Below are 23,344 nucleotides of genomic sequence, written 5' to 3'. Positions count from 1 at the left end.
GCAATTTCCTTAGGAAAATTAAATACAGAAAAATCGGCTGAACAGAATTACACTAAATTTTGGCAGAAAGCGGGATATTTATACAGAAAGCGTGCTTTTTTGTGATCGGTGTAAATATTTTGTGCTGTTACAGAGAATTAAGCTTTAAAAAATATCAGTATCTGTTGCCGTAGGGCTCCTGCGCTACACACGTGGGGCTCCAATGGTAAAAAAAAATCATAAATTCTGACTGGCTGTTTCCCTGAGGGTCTTGTGGGTCTGAGCAATATTACTGACTGGCGCAACATGAAGAAAAATGTTGGGGCGTTCATTACAGGGCTCGGATTTGCCGCATACATATCATAATAAAACAATAATTTATGTATTACAAAACATAGAAATTCAATGAAAACAACAAGGTGACAGTGGAGTTATACTTAAGTAAGGTAGTAAGATTTTGACTAACATTAAAAAAAATTATACACTGCTTATAAACCTTACTGTTGGCCATAACAAATATACCAGAAAATCAATTATGTAAATATGATCTCATATTTGTTTTATATGACTAATACATAATTATACACATGATAAGTAAACACATACTAAAAACCAAACATATCACGCTCCAAGACAGTTTTGTAACACAATTTTAAAGATTTTAATTATTAATATATAACTTTTTTGTAAAATACGTATGAATTATTAAGGGTACATCTTTTAAGGGCAATGTGCAACAATTGGTGATATGTTTGAGCTTTAGCATGTGTTTATTTATTATGTATATAATTATATGAAATAAGTATCAGATAATATTACCATACTTCATCTCTTAGTATATTAGTTGTGGTGTACAGTAAGGACATTATTTATTAGGAAGTACAACGTTACTATGAGTTATCTGTCACAAAGAGTAAAACTTGGGGGGTGTTGTGTCTGAGAAAAACTCTGTCCTCTTAGTCAGTGAAGGGTTACTCCTTATTGGTTATTGATATATGAACACACACATTGCATCACTGTTGGCATCTGAAATCTACGGCTGAGCAAGTTATACTTTAGGCAGTTACATATAAATGTCGAATTTCAGTGGTGTTTTTTTAAAAACAGTATATTCATTATAATAAAACCTGTGTATAAATCCATTTCAGCCTTTTTTTCAGTGACTTTCGAAGTTTTTTTTTAATGGAAGGTAACTTAAGTTAAGATCTTACTACCTTACTAACATATAACTCTATTTCAACCATTGTGTTTTTTCCGGGAATTATATATATGTGTACTGTAGGCCAACATCTACATTTACCTAACCCCTAATATTGGGTTAGGGCCCAAGGGCAGCAGAACTCTCCCAAAAAACGCACATACCAAACCTAATTATCACCGTTTCAGCAAGTCTGTGTCAACAGTCTGTAACGTGAAATAGTAATCCATCTGTTTCTTCACAGTTTCTACATTAAAAACTGTGGCCATAATTTACGTGTGATGTTATTACATTTTATTTTCGTTACTTTTACAACTTATTTTATTTTCGTTACCTTTCCACATTGCTGATTCTGTTCCTGAAAACATGAAGATGAAGTGGTCGTGGCATCCCCCATGAGAAGTATGGACTTCACAACAATACTGTTTGGGGCAGAGGCTGGCCGCGTTTATATATACAATGGCAACAATACCTCCTCTGGTCACGTGACGGACCACTGTAAATCTTGGCTTTCTCCCTGCCCTGAAGAAATGGTAAGAGACTTGCTGTCTACTTCAACTGTAGCTATTCTTCAGTCCTAAAGTGTACGGTTAGAACATTATTTTTGAGCGTGGCCCAACTAGATAATGTTGTAGTTGTCACCATGCAATAAGAATGAAGATATTAAATAGCGAGAGGAAAGGTTAAGAAATAGCAGGATGATTTTGGGGTTAGGGATTTTTGACCCACCGCCTTCACCTTCTAGCCAGTACCACTGGTTGGGTCTTTTAATTTAAATCCATCAAACTGGGGTAAGTAATCAACCTTTATTTTATCTTATTCTTCTCTCATTTCTCGCTGTTACAATTTAAGATGTCTCAAAATAGTTTAAATCTATGGTATACTTCATTAAATGCATCTTTATTGATTTAAAGGTCCAAATTTACAGCCAGCCAACATGTGTGTCGAAAGACAAGCACTCTTCCTCAGTGCTGTATTCCTTCTGTTGCACCCATAAATGTAGTGTACAACATGCTGTATGTTCTCTATGTCCTCTGGGCAGGCTCCAATCAAAAGGGTAGAGCTGTATGCCATGCACCTTCTTGGTCCCAACCGCATAGATGACACTGTAGCCAATGCTTGACCGCCTAGCTATCTCAGAGCTGCACTAGATCGAAGAACCTTGTAGTAAATTTAAGAATTGTGATGTCCTAATTGCGATTCTTACCAAATCGCAATTTGGAAACCGCAATTCCTAATGTTGGCAAACTTACAAGTTTTCAATAGCAATTCCTAATGGGGTTGAAATTGACCTACCTCATAAATATAAATTAGGTAGATCGCAATTTGCAATCCATTAGGAATCGATTGCATCAGAGGGATGATGGCCTGTTGAAGTTAGCAGACCACCATATCTGTGATTGCTTTTTAAAATGCATCCCAAAACGGACTGTGTTTAAAAAAAGAGAATGAAAATGTTTAGCTTAATTTTATAGAGTAGGCAGTGGTCCATGGGACCACTGCCTGTTCTTAAAATATTTGTTTTCCATGTTCAAAGGGGAATGGGTCCCCTGAGGGCCCCTTCCCGTTTGCGAAAGGGTTACCACCTCCTTCAAGTAGTCGGTAAAATATGAATGTTTTACAACTATAATTCAGTCGCAAAACATTCATACATCCCATTCAGATTAGGCATTTGAAAGGGACGCCCTAAACACGCCCCCTCTAAATACCAAATCGCAAACACAAATTGCAGTTCAGTGACGTGTTACCGAATCGCAATTTGTTATTTGTACATATAGAAAACCACTTTTGCAGTTCATAATGGCCCGATCACCGCAAAAATGCTTTGTATATGTGGTCCCAAACTCATTAGATCAAGCATGGCGCTTTGTGGGGAAGCAAGGGTTGGGAACAAATAAAAAAAAAAGAGAGTCTTGGGGTACTTGATCTGCTCAGAGGCTGTACCACACTGCATTCAGGATTTGTCACTTCTGAGACCTTCTGTGCTTGCAAGGTAGATGTGCACTGGACCAGAACCTCTGGTTTTGGGAAGACGCAATACAGTGGAAATAACAAGAGGAGGCAGTTATAATCAGTGTACCAACAGGCATCGATATACCATGACTATACCTTGGCATCAGTACCATACACTTATAGGTTTCATCAGCAATACAGAATGAAAGCAGAATAACCAAGATCACAGATTGGAGTTACTTGCACTCCCAGGAATCAACTTGAAATGCATCTTGGAGTGACTGGCACTCCCAAGGATAAACTCGGAATACAGATTGGAGTTACCAGCACTCCCATGGCTTAAGTTGGAACACAGATTGGAGTTACTGGTGCTCCCAAGGTTTAATTCGGAAAACAGATTGAAATTCTGGCACTCCCAAGGCTTAAATTGCGATGCAGATTCGAATTACTAGCACTCACAAGGTTTAATTCGGAACACAGATTGGAGTGACTGGCACTCCCAGCGATTAAACTCGGAACACAGATCTCGGTACAAGGTTCATATACATATCATACGCTCTAAAGTGCTTTCTCTCTGCACCACTGTTCATCAGGAAAACTTTGAGATAAAGTTGTTATAGCTTGTGCAATCACAGTTTAAGCAGAGCATGAAAATGCAAGAACAGCTGGAGGAAATCACAGAGGGGGCATGGAGGAAAAGTCTATAGTCTTTGAAGACACTTATACTCGGTCCTGCTTACTACTATAGGAGGATTGGTGCACACTAACCTGATATTAAGTACTTAGCCATGTTGTTCCACTGAAGTTTGGAGAAGGTTTTGAGGTTTTGACGAAGGGAGTCACAGGGGAATAGTAGAGTAGCTGTGCAGGAGGAAAAGATAAAGTAGGCGTCAAGTGAGTTGGAGACACGGGAACCACCAGTTCAACTTGGACTTGAAGGAGACTAGAGTGCTACTCAGTTTGGGCTAGATTATTCATGTGAATGGGAATGGTGAAACTTGTCCCGCAGTAAGTGAGGCCAAGCCACAACTCAAGATTGTTAATAATGGTTCTGTCGGAACGAAATACACACTGATATAGTATTTCCTATTGCATTACTTAGAGAATCCGTCCCTGCGCGGGTACCAGGATAATGGTATCTATACCAGTATAAACAAAGGCACACTGACCAAAGAGGCCAGTGTGCTTTGTTTATACTGGTATAGATACCATTATCCTGGTACCCGCGCAGGGACGGATTCTCTAAGTAATGCAATAAGAAATACTATATCAGTGTGTATTTCGTTCCGACAGAACCATTATTAATAGTTCTATTACCCACCCAGGTTCTGAGGGTTACAGGGTCACCCCATTACATGTAATGGACAACTCAAGATTGGGCATGGTTTATATACTCTCTTGAAGGCTCAACGGATATAGCTACTTCGCGTGTGCTAGGAGGCACAAGGCCGCCTGGTACGTTCTCATCAACTTTGAAGGAAACACATGTTAGTATACTTGCTTTAACCTGACAGGAAGGGCAAGTGCTATTTTTTGGTTGGAACCAATTAACCAGGAAATGGATGTACCGTTTTGGCTCGAACGTACATAATGGAAAACCACACTAAGACCCTAGTAGCAGCGGGTGCAAGGTACTCTATTGGTTCTCTGGTGCGGGATGTTTGCAGGGACTCATGCGGAATGTAATCACGGGCATTGGGGAACATCAGTCATGATATCATAGTGTGCCATTAAACACCACATGGGTAATACAACATGAGACCTGCGTGCTGGGCCCATTACACAGAGGGCGCATGAGGGGGTTGTGACATTGTATAGGTGGTGTGTAGTGAGATGCATTGCCTTTCTACCAGCTCTGTCAAAGGAGTGCAGGGAAGGAGCGTGCATTACATGTACAAATGTGACAGAATTAATACAGCCATGAGGAATAAGACTTGTCCTTAAAAACACCTGTTGCCTGACTATGGGTTTGGAACTAATAAATAGATAAAAATACATTTGATGAAACATACCAGAGATTTGGTGTAAACTATTTTGAGACAGACAAAATTGCAAGAACAAGAAATGAGAGAAAAAAGGGAGAGGAAAGGTGAGTTTGTGTGTCTAAATTGTTGGAGGGATTTGTGTTGCATTTGTGAGTACAGATTAGTGTACATGTTGTCATGTAGAGTTTTGAACCAAGCCCAATCTAGGTTACCAAAGGCCTACACTTTGACCTCTGCTGCATTGTGACTGATCATGTCAGCTGAGTCACAAGGACAGAAAGGCAAAGCGAGAAACAGATAAAGTAAGAGCTATATCACAAGAAAGGGGTTAATAGAGAGAGAATGCAAGAAAGAGAGACAAAGAAGAAGAGCGGGAATAGGACAACTAAAGGCAATGAGAAGGATTAAGGGAGGTGAAAGGTTGTTTACATTGTTGTGAATTTTTCACAACAAATGTTCACACCTCTTGTCTAAACAACAGGTCCCAGATTTTCTAAGCCTATGCGTTGTCCTTGTGTTGCGCTCAATGTGAATGGAAAATGTGTGCGATAAGATTTGATTCTCGATCTGAGGCAGCCGTTTTCTATTACTGAGCAGTCTAGCTGCTTCTAGGATTCCTGAAGGTGCTGGCCATCCTCAAGCTATATAACAACAGTAGAACCTTGGCAGCTCAACAAATGTGTCCAGTGGCCTCACCAAGGTCACACCAAAGGCAAGGCTGTCGGTGCTCATCCGTGCTAGAACATTTCTCGACATGATAGACCATTTGCATCAGAAAAAAATACTACTCCATGTATTTTAATGCCTCTTACATATTCCTTTGGCTTTCTCCTTGTGCGTTCTTCCACTCAAACTTCTATCAACAGAGAGGCATTTCATGTATTACAAAATGAGAATCTGTTTTACCCCAACCTCCCTCATACTGCCACCTCTTTCGCTAATATGCCAGCAAAATTTAATAGATTCAAAGCCTTTTTTTGTACAGTAAGGTCAGCCACAAAAAGCATCACCAAATATTTGACCTCATCACCTATATCAATTGCGAGCTCCTGTTTCTAACTGAAACATGGCTTAATGAAGCCAGTGCTGTATCATTGATGAATTAGTGCCTTCACATTTCAGCATCATAAGAAGAGATCATCCATATATGAATAAGGAAAAAAACATATTATCGTGAAACACTAAGGGCCTTATTATGAGCAGTGGCGGACGGTGACATTTGAAAGTGGTGAGGCGTAAAATGATTGTCATACTGCACCATAACACAACCTAAGAGGTGTTCTGGAGGGTTCTCCCCCGAGAACATTTTGAAAAAAGAGTGGAAAATGGTGCATTTTCAAGCAAATTTGAGAAAGCAGGAAGGTTAATAAAGCAATTGTGAAAGTGCAATTATTACATTAATAAAGAATGTCATATAACATAGGAAGCTGCTTATTCAGTATAACCACAGAGCTTCATACCAGACTTAGAGATATACTGCATTTCTGAGTACCTCACAGATGTTTTTTTATTTAACAAACAACTAAACAGGTTGCAAACTAGCAGCATTCAACAGATTGTTTACTTTTTGTATCTAAAATCAGCACTCTGTCTTTAAGAGCAGCAAATGAATTCAATAGCTTGAATGTTAAAGTCTAGGATTATTTTCACTTGTTCACTCTCTATAGAGTGCATTGCCAAAGCATTTAGTCTTTCCTCAAGCATGGTGTTCCTCAGGAATGTCTTAATCCTCTTTAAGGTGGAAAAACATTGTTCTGACTCTGCTGTTGTCATAGGAATGGTAATGACAATTTTTTGTAAAGCCACTGTCCCTGTAAGTGACTTTTCCATATTAAGTTTATGAATTAAAGACAGCAAAGACCTGGCACCTTTCACCTTCCGGTACACAGGCATTGCGTACAGTACAGTCAACTCAGTTTTCAGGTCCTCTTTGTTGAGCATAGGACAAGCTTCCACAGCCTCATTCAGAGCATGCTCAGGGAAGGATTCATCATATTTTGCAAAGTAGTCACTTTCCAATAATGCAGCACTCACCAAATGTTTTGTGAAAGCATAACGTTCTTGTGCATGCACAATTACAATGTCACATATCTCCTTTGCATTTCGGACCCGACTGGTGATGTTTTTCCTGTGGTTTGAAAAAGAAGAATCCTCTGGCAGTTTGCTCAACCTCATCTCTCACTTTGCTTATGCTTTCGACAAACATAGTGGTACATCTTTTCACAGAGACAGTATCTATCTCTCCTGATTGTAACTGCTTGTAAAATATGTCTACAGATAACATTATCTCATGAAATAAAAACAGAAAGAACTGAAACTCTCTGTCTTTTAGTGTACTAGCAAAGCCACAGGCTTCACTGTGAGTTTTGAAATCAAAGGTTTCATTGGCTTCTATGGTGTCGACACATTTCACAAGGTTCTCCCTATATTGATATATTAGTTTGGCTGTACGTATGGTAAAGTTCCAACGAGTTGAGGATCCCCCTTGGAACCCTTTTGTCCACAATCTCCTAAAGTGCTTCTGTTCTTTTGGGGGAACGTGAGAAGAATACTGTCATGCCTCCTACATCCTGAAAGAAAATTTGTGTCTCGGAGATCTTTGATACTGCCTGTTGAATAATAAGATTAAGTTGGTGGGCGTAACAGTGCACATAATGAGCATTAGGGTACACATCTCTAATTTTACCTCTAATTTTTTTCTGTACTCCACCAATGCTTCCACTAATTACGGATGCACCATCATAGCTTTGTGCGATACGTTTTTTTTTAAGGCACCTCTGGAAAAATTAAGCTCAGTTGACGCAGTACAGCTACAGTCATGGTTTCTGCACTAGAGTCTCTTAAATGTGTGAAACCATAGAACCTCTCCACAACATTATTGTCACTGTCCAGGTCTTGAAAGACTAATACGGACTGTGTTTTTGTCCCCACATCAGTGGTGTCACCAGCCTGAATAGCCACAAAGTCTGTGTTTTGCAACTCTTGGACAATACGGCTTCTCATCATTTCTAGCATACTCTCAAGGAGTTCATTTTGTATCATTTTAGAGGTGCCCTTAAAGACTGTAGCACTTACTGAATGTGCTTCCATTTCCTTGTCTATGCTTGCTATTAAATCCACAAGGCCTCTGAATATTCCAGGATTTGGGGAACCTTCTGATTCATCATAGCCTTGCAATGCCAGTTCGAAAGCACTACAGAAACGAATGCAATCAATTATTTTTGATAGCATTTGCTATTCCTATCAACTGCTTCATTGTGTTTCTGTATTGTTTTGCGATATGCATCGTTTATGTGCTGCTCAATCGGTGTGTCTCCCAACATTTCCAGTCTCGTCAGGTTTTCCATATGCTTTCTTGTGTGTGCATGCTTCTTCATTTTTTCAGGCAAATGCTTCTAGTCTTCTACTCCTTTTCTTATCCAAGAAAATTTACCATTAAACAGCAAGCAGGGGAAGCAGAATGGTTTTTGTCTTGACGGGCACCTTGTAAGCCAATCAGCTTTTGTGTACCAGGTGTTTGGGAATGTACGTTTGTAAGATTTTCCTCTGTCCTGGGTAACTTGTTCTAGTTGTAGCTCAGGCCGATCAGGTCCTAATCGCTTTATATGTAGTTTCTCTTCTAGTGGCCGTGCATGGAATGAAATTGTAATTAGCTGTTCTGCTGTATTCATCATGCCGATGCTGTCCTTACCAATATTAAAGAAACCTGTCAATAATCAAAGTACAACGTATAAGGTTTGGTGCAATAATATCAAATTTCAGTATAAATACATATATCTTGTGCATTATCGCAATATGTCTCCAAAAGCTCCCCTTTGAACAACATGACTGCTAAAAATACAGCCTTACTGCCTGAGGAAATAGAGATTTTACGTGGCCAGTGTGTCCCCCACTCGCACCCTATACATGTACCTATGCCCCATGTATGTCCATGTTATCATGTAATTCCCATCTCATGGCTGTAATAATAATGCCTCTGCATTTCCGTCCAATGTTAGCATGTCAGTTATTAGGCCCTCCATGAATGAAACGTTGATTCTGCACTGAGACCTATGTTGCCAATGCATTTACATGGTACACGTTTAAAAGTCGAGATGCACACGTTTTTGTGGCACAGCCGAGCCAGGACCCGAATTCAGGCTCCGAGCCTCCTCTGACTCTGGAAGCTGCAGTTTAGTCATGTATCCCTGACCTCTCCCTTACTTCCTGCTCAGCCGAGAGGTGCCCAGCCTGGCCTGCCAAAGACAGTATTTTGCCTACAGTCATCTGCTCAGCTCCACAGAAAACACATTCCAGTCAAGTGAAAGTGGTAAACATATTCCGCCTGCAGAAGATAGGGCCTAGCCTTTCTGTCTCCATGCAAGTGATTTACTGAACCCGTTTCCATAGAAGGCCCATGGCCCCACGCAATGCACGAAGAAATATATGCACACACTAGCATTTAGTGATGAGCAGCCTTTGCTCGAGCGACCTTTACTTCAGACAATACATCCTCCAAACACAAGATATCAGATATGCCAAAGGTGCAGGTTGTTCTGACATCCCAGACTCCCCTACTAGTGCTAAAGTCAGTTCCCCCCAGCTCTCCCTGGTTACACGTCAATTTCATGTCATGACTAGTTTCGCGCGCACAAGTAGGGTAAAGGTTCCTGCTGACCATGCAGACCTCCTCTATGCATCCACCCACCTATGACACACCTATGACTCATCAAGTGAACACCCACGTGTACGCCTCCTTATATGCCTTCTTTCACGCCCATGTGTTCTTATCTCTCTCTTTCACTTGCTCCGCCTGGAGCGCTCCGCCTTCTCTATCCAATGCAATGTATGTTTAACTATATATAATGTGTTATGTGAATAAAGATTTAGATGACGACCCTTCCTGAACCCTAGTGGTGATGGAACTCGATTCTCCAGTAGCTCGAGCTATTGCATTAAAGCCCTTTTGAATCGGACACCATGGACTCTGCCTCTCATTTTATGAGCAATCCTTAATAATGTATAGAAATTATGACTGGGTAATCAATTATTTACCACATTATTTTGGCGCCCGAATAGGGACAAGTCCCCTTCCCCACACGCCGGCAATGTAGGTCCAGCCCCCTACCCCTTCTATAGCCGTGACGGACTTCAATTGTACACGACAGCGGGACTTCCTGCCTACTCCCTCAGGCCCACGGAGGAGATGGAGACTGCGACCAGGCATCCACACGAGGCGGTGAGGATTGCGGACCATCCCGACCAGAGCCCAAGCTGAGAGAGCAAGGTCCGAGGTATCCCGAGGCCCACCTGTTCCGAGGCGCATGTGCAGCAGCAACAGTAGCAGTAGCAGTCACGCAGCATCGAGTTTCCGAGGCCTTCAGTTTTGCTTCCCGGTGAGTACCGTTATTGGGAACGCATAGAGACGGGTTCATTTATTTGAGCCCGGTAAATACGGGTCTGGGTACACAGATCCGGTAAAGACGCGTCCATTTAGGTGGATGCGGTAAAGACGTGTCTCTTTACGAGACCGGTATGGCTGCACTGTTTTTGCAGTGCAGAAAGTAGACACGTTTTTCAGGAGTGTGTTTTTTCTATGTACTAGTTAGGATGTATCTGTTTTTAATGTTTTAATGTCGTAGTATGAATGATTGTTTCCAGTCTATTTTTGCATATATTGTGTTTTCATTCAAATTTGTTCCAACATGCTACTGTTTCCGAAATTACGTCAGATAGGAACCAGGAAAGGGATACTCGAAGAGGCAGTTCCCGTCCCGCCTAGAGACACTCCTGGTCATTTCATGTACCAAAAACACGGGCTAGATGCCATACTGTTTTTAGACTTATGGGTAGATTACACGAAGGATCTGGAAGAGAAACATAGATTGCCTGTCTCAGGGACATGGGATGCTGATTGCATCATGAGAGTAGAGGAAGCACTGTGGAAAAAGAAAGCTAGACAGTCCCAGAAAGATGCCATAGCGTTATGGCGTAAAGAAGCGCATAGGAGATCAGAGAAAGAAATCAACAAAGCAGAGAGAAGTAAAGAAGCAGCAGAAAAAGCCAGAGAAAAAGAGCTAAAGGAAGAAGGTGAACGGGTTAAGGCAGAACAAGTAGATAGACAAAGAAATGCCCTTATTAAAGGCATGTATCCCGTCCTCGCCGAAGGACTACCTACAGTAACCCCGGAAGTACCTAGTAATTTGCCGCCACCACTGATCCCGACCAAAGTACATAGTCATAAACAGACAGCAGCGGACATTTTTCTTTCCTCTTATTTAGAAGACGCCGCTCCGGATTATGTTAATGCAGATTTTTCTCCCCCTCCTCGCAACAATCCTAACAATCCTTTTCGCCATCCGCCCGTATCACAGGATCAACCCACACCAGTAGTGACACTGACAGTGAAAGACGACTCAAGTCAAGGGGCAGTGGGAGGGGGGCCCACTAGAGACATACTGCACACACCACCACCATCACGAACACTAAGAGAATTAGCACTACAACGAACGCCAAAAATGACAGCAACATCACTTAAACAGAATATAACGCTTACATCTTGTATATATGATCCCGTACCAGGTGTAGGCCCAATGCTCATGTACTCAGTACGATTAAGACGCGTTGCAGACTATTTGATCACATTGCCAGGCATGAAGAGCCACCTAGACAAAATATACCATTTCATTATAACGGGGGAGGGACCCGAAAGTATACATGAGGCCATGGCACAAAGGAAGGTGGAGGTTCAATGCATGCTTTTACGATTTTTGATTAATTGTCTGATTAGGGAACAAGACCAGCCAGATAAAGAAGTAACTAAAGGTATGATTGATTGGAGTGACAACATAGCTGCCGGTAAACATGATACAATGTCAAAGATAGAATGTATGTACAGGAAAATTGGTAAAGAAATTCTGAACTTACACAGGAACAAGTCAGACGCACACAGGAAAGAGTCAGACGAGAAAGAGGACGACTTAGCCTCTGGAGAGGATGAGCCAGAAACAGAGGAAGTGGATAAACTGAATTATGTAGGTAGAGCAAGACAGTTTGACAGGCCCAAAGGCCTGGATTACAGTAAACATGGTCCTCCCATACCAGAAAGATATTCTCTTGAACACCTATTCCAAGCTACTGAGAATGCACTGAGAAAACGAGTAGGGGGCGGTGAACATCGTACTATGCATGAACAGGAACTAGCCCGGTCAGACGTTCAATGGGCTTGTAATTCTAACATATATAATGATGACGTAGTGGCGCAAACATTTTTAAGCCTTCCTCTGGAGGAACAGCGTTTAGCTGGTATTTACATGGTTCAACATCTGATCACATTGTACGAGAGCCAGCATTCTGATCCAGGTCCCTTGTATAAATTATTGGACGATTTACTCCTAGAGAGATGGAGATGCCTAGGTACCGAATTAATTAATGTCATTCTAGACCAACGACATAAGTACTTGACCTTTCTGACCACACACATGATTCCTGCCCCACACCACGACAGAAAGAGTTTACACATAGACAGACAGAACCCCCTATGAGAGGTGCATCCCGTTAGAAATGCAACGATTGAGCTTCAACGAGTATATGTTTATACACCCTTGACAAAAATAGAAATATTGGAAATGAAAAAATTACTGCCCTGTCATGATAAAGACCCGGGGGGGTTCCACCGTGAATTAAAAGACATTCTCCGCCTAGGAGATTACACATACGCTGACATCATTAAATTATTAAAAGTACTGTTACCAGCAGGCATTTACGAAAAGCTTAAAGAAAAAGATTGGGAGGTGGGAGAGAAAAAGATCAGTTGGACAGAATTGGAAGATTAAGACAAACTTCGAGGCCCTGGTGTTGGTCTTGGGGACAAAGCTAAAGCACTACCTGAATTATTGATACAGGTCTTGCCGAGATTATTAGTTACTAAAAAGGAAGATTGTGATGCTATTTCAGCCTGTAAACAGAAACCAGATGAAGACACTAGTGATTTTTATTCTAGATTCGAAAAATGTTTTATTATTAATAGTGGCCTGAAGACAAATAGTGAATCGTACCCACATCTTTTTGAGAGCAAATTAGTAGAGAATTCCTTACCCCCGATCAAAAATAGAGTACTAAAGGTTGAGAGTACCTGGCAAGCAAATAGCTCTTCCCAAATGTTACAAATGTTACAGTACCACCAGAACAGAATTAGAGAGGAACAGGAACACGAAAAGAGACGCATGAAAGATACGAAAATGAAAGTACTAGTTGCACAATCAGTACCAGCTGATGGCCATAAAAAGGGCACGGCACCTGTTAAGGGGAACTGTAATTATTGCAAGCAACCAGGTCACTATGTAAATGAATGTGCTGTCCTGAAACACAATATAGCTACAGGCAAGACAAAAGAAAGGCCGCGTATTCCCAGACAGAATAGCACCCCGCAGGACACGCAAACGCCACAGAACACGCAACAGACAGTAGCTGTACCGCAACCAATAGCTGCCATACAACATGTCACGCAACAAATGTACCAGTACGCACAGTCAGACTAGCCAGAATATCAACAGTACTCATGAAATAGCCTAGAGAGGGAGGTTGGCTTGCCCCTTATTGAGGTTCCTGTAGATCAAGAGGGTCCCTATGTACATAGTCGTGTATTGGGAAAAGACAGAAAAATTTTAATTGACACAGGGGCGAGCAGAACTACCATCAGTCATGACGAGGTTCCAGGGGCACCTCTCTCAGGCTCACAGAATATTTCCCTGGGATTTTCAGGAAAGCCTATTGTGAACGAAGTGTCAAAGCCAGTTTCCCTAGGAGTTGGTCCATTGTCCCGTACCACAGACTTATTGCTTACTAATTCATGTCCAGAAAATTTGCTTGGTATAAAGACATTAAAAGAGCTAGGAGCAGTGATTTGTTGTTCTCCTGAAGGAGTGCGATTGTTTTTACGTGATTTTAAAGGACATTATGTGTTGAGAGATTTTGATCCCAGACTCCAGAATGTACCGCAGCATTTATGGGCGCAAGGTCCGACTGATGTAGGTTACATGCACATTACGCCACACCGTGTCACTCTCAAACAAGGAGTTGTACTGCCACGAATCCGACAATACAAGTTACCACCTGATGCTGTAATAGCATTACTGAAAATTGTTGACGAACTCATTGCACAGGGAGTGGTTGTAGAAACTGACTCCAATGTATGTAATTCTCCTATCATTCCTATTCTTAAACGAACTGACCCAAATGCACCACCAGTCTACAGACTAGTGATTGACCTCCGAGAACTGAACAAGTGCATAATACCCCAGTACCCAGTGGTCCCAGACATTTCTTCATTACTGACTGCGATTGATTCCGAAGCGACGTTCTTTACTGTAATCGATCTCAAGAACGCCTTCTTTAGTGTCCCAATACATCCAGAAAGCCAGTACCTCTTCGGATTCTGTTTAAATGGACGCAGCTTTAAATTTACGAGGGCTCCTCAAGGATTCACAGAAAGTCCTAGTATTTACAGTCAAGCATTGAAAAGACAACTAGACAGTATTCACATGCCTACCGACACCGCATTGCTCCAATATGTGGACGATATCCTGATCACAGCACGAACAGAACGAGACTGTGAACGTGCATCACTGACAGTCTTATACTTTCTGGCAGACAAGGGGCACAAAGTGTCCCCTTCGAAGTTACAATTCTGTGCACAGCAAGTGGTGTACCTTGGACACTTGCTGTCCAAGAGGGGTAGACAGCTGACACCAGACCGCATTCAGTTAATTGCAAATCTTCCACAGCCCAAGACACAAAAGGAGGTACGGGCCTTCATTGGCCTCACTTCTTACTGCAGACAATGGATTCCCCAGTATGCATATCTAGCCAAACCACTCATACAGTTGACAACACAGGAGGCAGCGACTTCGACTGTCCTCCCCTGGACTCAAGAACATACACTTGCATTTGATGAACTGAAAAAAGCTTTATGTCAAGCACCAGTGTTAGCGACTCCTTGTTACAGCAAGCCTTTTACGCTTTTCAGCACTGAACGAGAAGGTATGCATTGTCTGTCCTCACACAAGATCAAGAAGGAAAATACAAGCCTTGTGCTTATTTTTCTAGTACATTGGATCCAGTGGCCCAGGCTCTGCCTGCGTGGCTGAAATCAGTTGCAGCAACAGCCCTAGCAATCAGACAAAGCGATTCTATTGTGTTAGGACACCCCCTGACAGTACAGGTTCCACACTCAGTGGAAGTTCTCTTGAACAGGACTCAGACTCAACACCTGACTATAGCAAGACTGACAGGATATGAACTGACATTGTTCCAGCCACACATAGAGATCAGACGATGCTATACCCTGAACCCTGCTACACTCTTGCCCTCAAGCTCAGCAGACCCTGCACCACATGACTGTGTGGAAGTAGTTTATACCGTAACGAAGCCAAGACAAGACTTGACAGACATTGCACTACCCGACCCAGACCTGACACTTTATGTAGATGGTTCATGCATGAGAACAAGCACAGGAGAGTTAGTGGCCGCATATGCAGTGACCACTGATACTGAAGTCATAGAGACACAACGAATTGACACGCTGTCAGCCCAAGCAGCAGAGCTCATTGCTCTGACACAAGCCTGTATACGAGCCAAGAACTTGAAAGTAAACATATACACAGATTCACAGTATGCCTTCGGAGTCGTTCACGACTTCGGAGTCCTATGGCAGGAGAGAGGTTTTCTGACCTCTCATGGGGCCAAGATTCAGCATGGTCCCCTCATCCAGGCTCTGTTAGACGCAATACACTTGCCTACAGCCGTAGCCATCATGAAGTGCAAAGCACATACTAAAGTCACAGACACCATTTCCCAGGGTAATGACCTGGCAGATCGAACAGCTAAACTTACAGCCCAGACTCCAACGAACACGACAAAGACAGAAGTACCATCACTGACAAACTGCATGACAGTCAGGGATCCCTCACAAGATGTACTCGACATTCAGACACATGCCACTCCAGACGAAATAAAGAAATGGACTGAACAAGGAGGGGTCCAGACAGACCAGGGTTGGATGACAAAAGGCAAAGCCACATGGTTTCTCCCTAACTCCATGGTTCAAGTTATCATAAATACAGCACATAGTCCAGCACACTTAGGAGAAAAGGCCATGTTAGACAGTTTACAGAATATCTGGTTCAACAAGCACCTGCGTGCAGCAGCAAAACAGAAAGTGCGTACCTGCATGATCTGTTGTCAGTTCAATCCAGGCAAAGGCATTCCCGTGGAACAAGGTGGATTTCATCCTCCTGACCACCCTTTTGAAGTCCTCCAGATGGATTATATTCAGATGGACAGATGTTGAGGATACAAGTACGTCCTCGTAGTTGTATGTGCACTATCTAGATGGACAGAAGCGTACCCAGTCCCAGATTACACTGCTGTGACCACTGCCAAGCAGTTGGTCCGAGAATTCTTTCCCCGATACAGCTTGCCCCGTGTCGTGTACTCAGATAATGGTCAGCCATTCTCCTCTGAACTTATGAAACAAGTATCCCTTCTGTTAGGGTACCAATGGAGATTCCATTGCGTCCGACACCCAGAGGCAGCAGGTCTCGTTGAGAGACACAATCAGACACTCAAAACTAAGTTAGCGAAGGTCTGTGCAGAAAAAGGCGTGGATTGGATGGTAGCTTTGCCGGTTGCCCTCTTTTACATGCGTATGGTAGCTCATTCCAGAACAGGACTGTCCCCGTACGAGGTGGTTTTTGGTAGACCACCGAATATGTGGGGTACGCCTATGCCGAAAAAGATCACTGATGTCGACAGTAATATGCTGACAGATTACCTGGCTTCCTTGATGTCTGCACTCCTTTCTTGTCGTTCACAGGTTGCAGCTGCCTTCCCCGACAACACCCAGGTGAAGGAGCATTCGATTGTCCCTGGGGACACCGTCTTTATCCGGAATTTGGATCGTTCAAGTCCTCTCGAGCCCCGCTGGCGCGCGCCGAAGCTGGTACTACTAACGACGAGGACCACCGTCAAGGTCGAGGGGAGGAAGGGCTGGATACATGCTCACCACGTGAAACGCTTCCATGGACTTGGATCGGTAAAAGACACTAAGGACTGCTCTGATATCAGTGACTCAAAACTACCTTTGCTAGAAAAGACTCCGCAACAAGAGTACAAATTAAAGCTACGGTCTAGTAAGTCAGACAGCGTTTAATTGTTTAAGTCCCCCTCGGGTGAAGCGGTTAGACAGGTTCCTGACATGTATAAGATCGTAGACCCAAATAGACAGAGAGATAGGCAGAAAGAGATGAAAGAAAAATACTGCAAAAATTTACGCAGCAGATGCATAGTAACTCTGATCATTATGTTTTTTTTAAGTATATTGATTATATGTATAAGCTTGACGCTACATGTTTTCTTTACTCCTCTTGGTTCACATATACATTCTTTCTTCAATGACACTGTAGAGCACACATTCAGTGATCTGCCACCCCATGAATTGTCATATCGACTAGCACTGCGCAACAATACTTTTATTCGTATGTTACACCATTCTCACCAGGCCAGCAATGTAACGAATTGCTGGGTATGTGGCCGACTCCCACCTTATCAGAAAACGAAGGGAGTTCTGCCTCTTTTTCCTTATCCGTTTTCGCACAATGGTTCGTGCGGAGCATGGTTTGCTTTAATGTCATCAACACAAGACAGAAAGTTTACAGATTCCCGGAGTGAATGGATTTGGGGGGACCTGAATATAGTAATGAACAAGGCATGTTTCCCCGACAAAGATGGTTTTCCCCAAAGGAAAGGAACAGATCTAGAAAATGAAGTGTACGAATTAGGAAATGTTTCCCTTAACCTCATGATTCTAAACGTCCAGTCCGAGACAAATATAGGTTCACCGTTCATAACAGTTTTACCGGTGAAAGGTGAATTATGGGTTAGAAAGAATGGTTCAGTGCACTTAGGACACAGTGATTGTAATACTGTGATCGAGTTTAATGATAAAGGAGAGTCTACTTTGAAAGCTTCCCGCCACTCCTATTTCATTTGCGGTCAGACAGCCTATGTACGTCTGCCCTTAGACTGGGGTGGGACGTGTTATATAGCGTTCCTACTGCCACCTGTTTTTCTGGCCCCATCCCATTATCATCGAGACTCACGACTAGTACATGTTAGACACAAGAGGGAGATCGATTCCCCAGTTGTCGATCAGACTGAGACAGCGTGGGAACAATATAAAGATTTTATTAAAGGATATTTCTGGTTCATAGGTCCCGTCCAAAATAGTAAATTGATACGCAGATTGACAAGAACTCTGGAAGCAGTAGTGAATGAGACTACTTCTGCCTTAGGTAACTTGACAGAGGAACAGTCTGCTATGAGACTTGTTGTTCTTCAGAACCGCCTTGTTCTTGACGTCATCCTGGCTGATAGGGGCGGGGCTTGTAGAGTGATCGGCTCCAGTTGTTGTGTGTTTATTCCACATAACGCGCCATCAGTGTATGCAGCAATAACGAGACTCCACAAGATAGCCCGTGAAATGCATCAAGACCCATGGTCTTGGTCCGGTTGGCTCTGGAGTGTAATAACGGGATGGGGTTGGACAGTGTTGTCCTTCCTGGGAATAATACTGCTCGTAGTATTCAGTTGCTGTCTCTGTCTGCAATGTGGCCCAGCGATTTGTGGCTTGTGCACCACTGCCTGTATTCCCCGTACACGTTCCCGTGCACAAATGAAAAAAGACGAGCAAATGATGCTATATGAACAAATAGATGGTCTCATGAATATAGACGTGTCCTAAAGGGCACAGTAGGGGACAAGGAGGGAATGAGGAAATAGAGATTTTACGTGGCCAGTGTGTCCCCCACTCGCACCCTATACATGTACCTATGCCCCATGTATGTCCATGTTATCATGTAATTCCCTTCTCATGGCTGTAATAATAATGCCTCTGCATTTCCGTCCAATGTTAGCATGTCAGTTATTGGGCCCTCCATGAATGAAATGTTGATTCTGCACTGAGACCTATGTTGCCAATGCATTTACATGGTACACGTTTAAAAGTCGAGATGCACACGTTTTTGTGGCACAGCCGAGCCAGGACCCGAATTCAGGCTCCGAGCCTCCTCTGACTCTGAAAGCTGCAGTTTAGTTATGTATCCCTGACCTCTCCCTTACTTCCTGCTCAGCCGAGAGGTGCCCAGCCTGGCCTGCCAAAGACAGTATTTTGCCTACAGTTATCTGCTCAGCTCCACAGAAAACACATTCCAGTCGAGTGAAAGGGGTAAACATATTCCGCCTGCAGAAGATAGGGCCTAGCCTTTCTGTCTCCATGCAAGTGATTTACTGAGCCCGTTTCCATAGAAGGCCCATGGCCCCACCCAATGGACGAAGAAATATATGCACACACTAGCATTTAGTGATGAGCAGCCTTTGCTCGAGCGACCTTTACTTCAGACAATACATCCTCCAAACACAAGATACCAGATATTGCAAAGGTGCAGGTCGTTCTGACATCCCAGACTCCCCTACTAGTGCTAAAGTCAGCTCCCCCAGCTCTCCCCGGTTACACGTCAATTTCACGTCATGACTAGTTTCGCGCGCACAAGTAGGGTAAAGGTTCCTGCTGACCATGCAGACCTCCTCTATGACACCTCTATCCACCCACCTATGACACACCTATGACTCATCAAGTGAACTCCCACGTGTACGCCTCCTTATACGCCTTCTTTCACGCCCATGTGTTCTTATCTCTCTCTTTCACTTGCTCCGCCTAGAGCGCTCCGCCTTCTCTATCCAATGCAATGTATGTTTAACTATATATAATGTGTTATGTGAATAAAGATTTAGATGACGACCCTTCCTGAACCCTAGTGGTGATGGAACCCGATTCTCCAGTAGCTCGAGCTATTGCATTAAAGCCCTTTTGAATCGGACACCACGGACTCTGCCTCTCATTTTATGAGCAATCCTTATTAATGTATAGAAATTATGACTGGGTAATCAATTATTTACCATTTATTTACCATTTTCCATTTCCTTGTCTATGCTTGCTATTAAATCCACAAGGCCTCTGAATATTCCAGGATTTGGGGAACCTTCTGATTCATCATAGCCTTGCAATGCCAGTTCGAAAGCACCACAGAAACGAATGCAATCAATTATTTTTGATAGCATTTGCTATTCCTATCAACTGCTTCATTGTGTTTCTGTATTGTTTTGCGATATGCATCGTTTATGTGCTGCTCAATCGGTGTGTCTCCCAACATTTCCAGTCTCGTCAGGTTTTCCATATGCTTTCTTGTGTGTGCATGCTTCTTCATTTTTTCAGGCAAATGCTTCAAGTCTTCTACTCCTTCTCTTATCCAAGAAAATTTACCATTAAACAGCAAGCAGGGGAAGCAGAATGGTTTTTGTCTTGACTGGCACCTTGTAAGCCAATCAGCTTTTGTGTACCAGGTGTTTAGGAATGTACGTTTGTAAGATTTTCCTCTGTCCTGGGTAACTTGTTCTAGTTGTAGCTCAGGCCGATCAGGTCCTAATCGCTTTATATGTAGTTTCTCTTCTAGTGGCCGTGCATGGAATGAAATTGTAATTAGCTGTTCTGCTGTATTCATCATGCCGATGCTGTCCTTACCAATATTAAAGAAACCTGTCAATAATCAAAGTACAACGTATAAGGTTTGGTGCAATAATATCAAATTTCAGTATAAAAACATATATCTTGTGCATTATCGCAATATATCTCCAAAAGCTCCCCTTTGAACAACATGACTGCTAAAAATACAGCCTTACTGCCTGCTGCCTCTGTGTGCTATAGTGGTTGCTGAAAGCACTGAAACAGACACTGTAGAGGGGACTTGAACAAGGCAAGGAATAGATAGCGCCTTTAACAACTGTTATTTCCCAAAGCACAGGGCGAAGGCTATTAGTAAATTCCATCCACTGAGGGTACAATGTTCAGAATATGCACCCACCCCAACCCCCATGTAGAGTGACCACATACATAGCCCTAACTCCAATCTAAAAAAATAGCATCAGTTTCCTGACCTTTAACACTGGTGTTTGCTGGGTCGTAGACAGGGTGAAAGAGCAGCAAAGGAGGTTGGGGCCTCTTGTTCTTCATCCAAAAATTGCCCAAAAATTAGGTAATGGTTCAGGTTGTCACACTTTACCAGGTGCTGAAAATAAAAATATAACAATTTATTTTTGAAACATTATGGTAATCAAACAAAGACTGGGGGGAAAAAACATAACCCTCCAATTTTTACCTTGCAGTTTGCATGCAGCTCTTAGATGACAGTTAATAGCTCACTGTTGTATTATAGGATTTTAACTTACAAACTGCAAGTAACAAAAGGATCTCTCTGACAAAAGCAGTGACTCACTGACCTATATACATCATGTGCATTTTGTGATCTGCATCAGGTACATGTTCTTTGCAGCAGGCACATTAACCTTCTGCGCTACCTTTCCGTGAGTCAAAACTTCCACTAAACAAAACCCTGATCTCTCTCTAGGAAAAACATTAACCATCAGCGTTGTTGTGACATTTTTATTGTATCTCGTTAGGCCGCTTGCTAAAGTGTTTTGAGAAAAAGTGCAGAATAGGGGCCATCATAACTTAAAGGAACGCTTGAGTGTGCAAGGATGACAAGCTGAGTGGACATTACTTAATGCCTCGAGTTACCCCAGGTTGTTTCTGGCCAATAACTTAAGTTGAGGCAGTGCTTCAGAACTGAGTACTTCCCTGCGCTCGCACAGCAGGTTGTAACTTGCACAACATGTTTTGTGAGTAGTTGACAGGGCACGGAACAAAGCTGCATGTACTTTAAATGTTATAGTTATTCTGAGCTCTTCCATTAATTGACCTAGCTCATCTGGCTTTTAGCTTTTTATGCTGCTCATTACTGCAGCCATTAAATTCAATTAGCACCTTACAGGAACAGCAATGTCTTCTGATAACCATTATTAAGGTGAAACATTTGTGCTTAAAGCATATCACCCAGAGACAGGAAACAGACCATTTAAAGCACATGTTACACAAATCCTTAGAAGTAAAATAAGTCTGAGCTAAATTGAGAGTAAGCAGTTCCTTAGCTGCCGAGAAGAATCTGAAAAGGCCTGCCAATACAATTACAGCACAGTGACTTATTCAATGGCACACAGCTCGGACTGGAGGTCCAGATGTTTATCCTAATGTTCTGATGGCATTTCAGACCCACGGGCTGTGAGAAATGTTTACGTGAGAGCATAGGACATAAGGCAGGGTCCGATCTTCCCACACACACACACACACGCACGTATCTTTCTAGCACACCCCTACGGCAGTCTCGCAGACCTAACACTCTCCTGCTGCGCCTGAGTTTCAAAAACAGAAGGGAAATCCAGAGAGAAAATGACTCTTTTTAAAGGATTTCCCTTCCCCCTGCAACCGCTCACCTGGCATGACGTCATACCGTAACTTCTCCACTAATGAGAAGTGAGCAGTCTGAGCACGCACACATGGATGTGCTTGCTGTCACTGCAGTCCGGAAAAAAACCACCACCTGTGCCGGGGCACAAAACAGAGCCCGATAGAGACCAATTTTGAGCCCCCTTTAAAAAACTGCTGGTGCTCATCACAGTGAGATCCGGCCCACTTAATGCCCTGGATGTGCCTCTCTGGGAGGCACACCGATACCAATAAGAACTGTGACAAGAAAATAGAATTGGAGTATTGGGATTACAGGAAAGTAATCAAAGCATGATGTTTGTGTTCTCCATACTGTATGCAGATTTATTTTAAAAGCATATCACTAAGATTACTAAAATGTATTGGCCACGGAAGTATTGAAAATACACTAATATATTTATTTTTCTTTCGATTGAAGAACACGGACTACACTCTACAAGTACAGCATCAAAGCCAGCTCAGTTGCAGTATAGTAACAAGAAAGCAACTAGTTACTCCAAAACAAGAACAAGACGCTAAAAATTAAATATTTTATTGATATTTCTAGCATGCTAGCCAGTCACCATCTGTGAAGTGCTTTCTTTCTTAAAACAATATCCTCAAGACATCTTTCAGGAACTGATGCCTCACTCGCCCCGGCTCGGTCTTACCCACTGTCACATCTTTCTATTGCCCCCGCAATCAGGTGTTCATCATCAGCCCAGCAACAGCACCCATGGACAGGCCAATCCTCTACCACTAGAGTGATTCACCACATTCGGGCAAGCTATCATTCATCACCAAATCCTTGACTCC

General features: G+C 42.7%; 1 protein-coding gene across 2 annotated transcripts in view; it reads left to right on the top strand.

Annotated features, from left to right (window-relative positions):
* Nucleotides 1–23,344, top strand: part of GPLD1 (glycosylphosphatidylinositol specific phospholipase D1) — a 655,729-nt gene that overhangs the window by 581,845 nt on the left and 50,540 nt on the right. For both annotated transcript variants that reach the window (XM_086965460.1, XM_086965459.1), the window contains one exon: nucleotides 1,550–1,710. In XM_086965460.1, the coding sequence (XP_086821586.1) occupies nucleotides 1,550–1,710 (161 nt within the window). The remainder of the gene's footprint in view (nucleotides 1–1,549; nucleotides 1,711–23,344) is intronic.

This window comes from Lissotriton vulgaris, chromosome 4_1 (genome assembly GCF_964263255.1).
Source record: "Lissotriton vulgaris chromosome 4_1, aLisVul1.2, whole genome shotgun sequence".
Classification (NCBI taxonomy): domain Eukaryota; kingdom Metazoa; phylum Chordata; class Amphibia; order Caudata; family Salamandridae; genus Lissotriton; species Lissotriton vulgaris.
The sequence above is the reverse complement of the archived record's forward strand: the minus strand, read 5'-3'. Positions and strand labels throughout refer to the sequence as shown.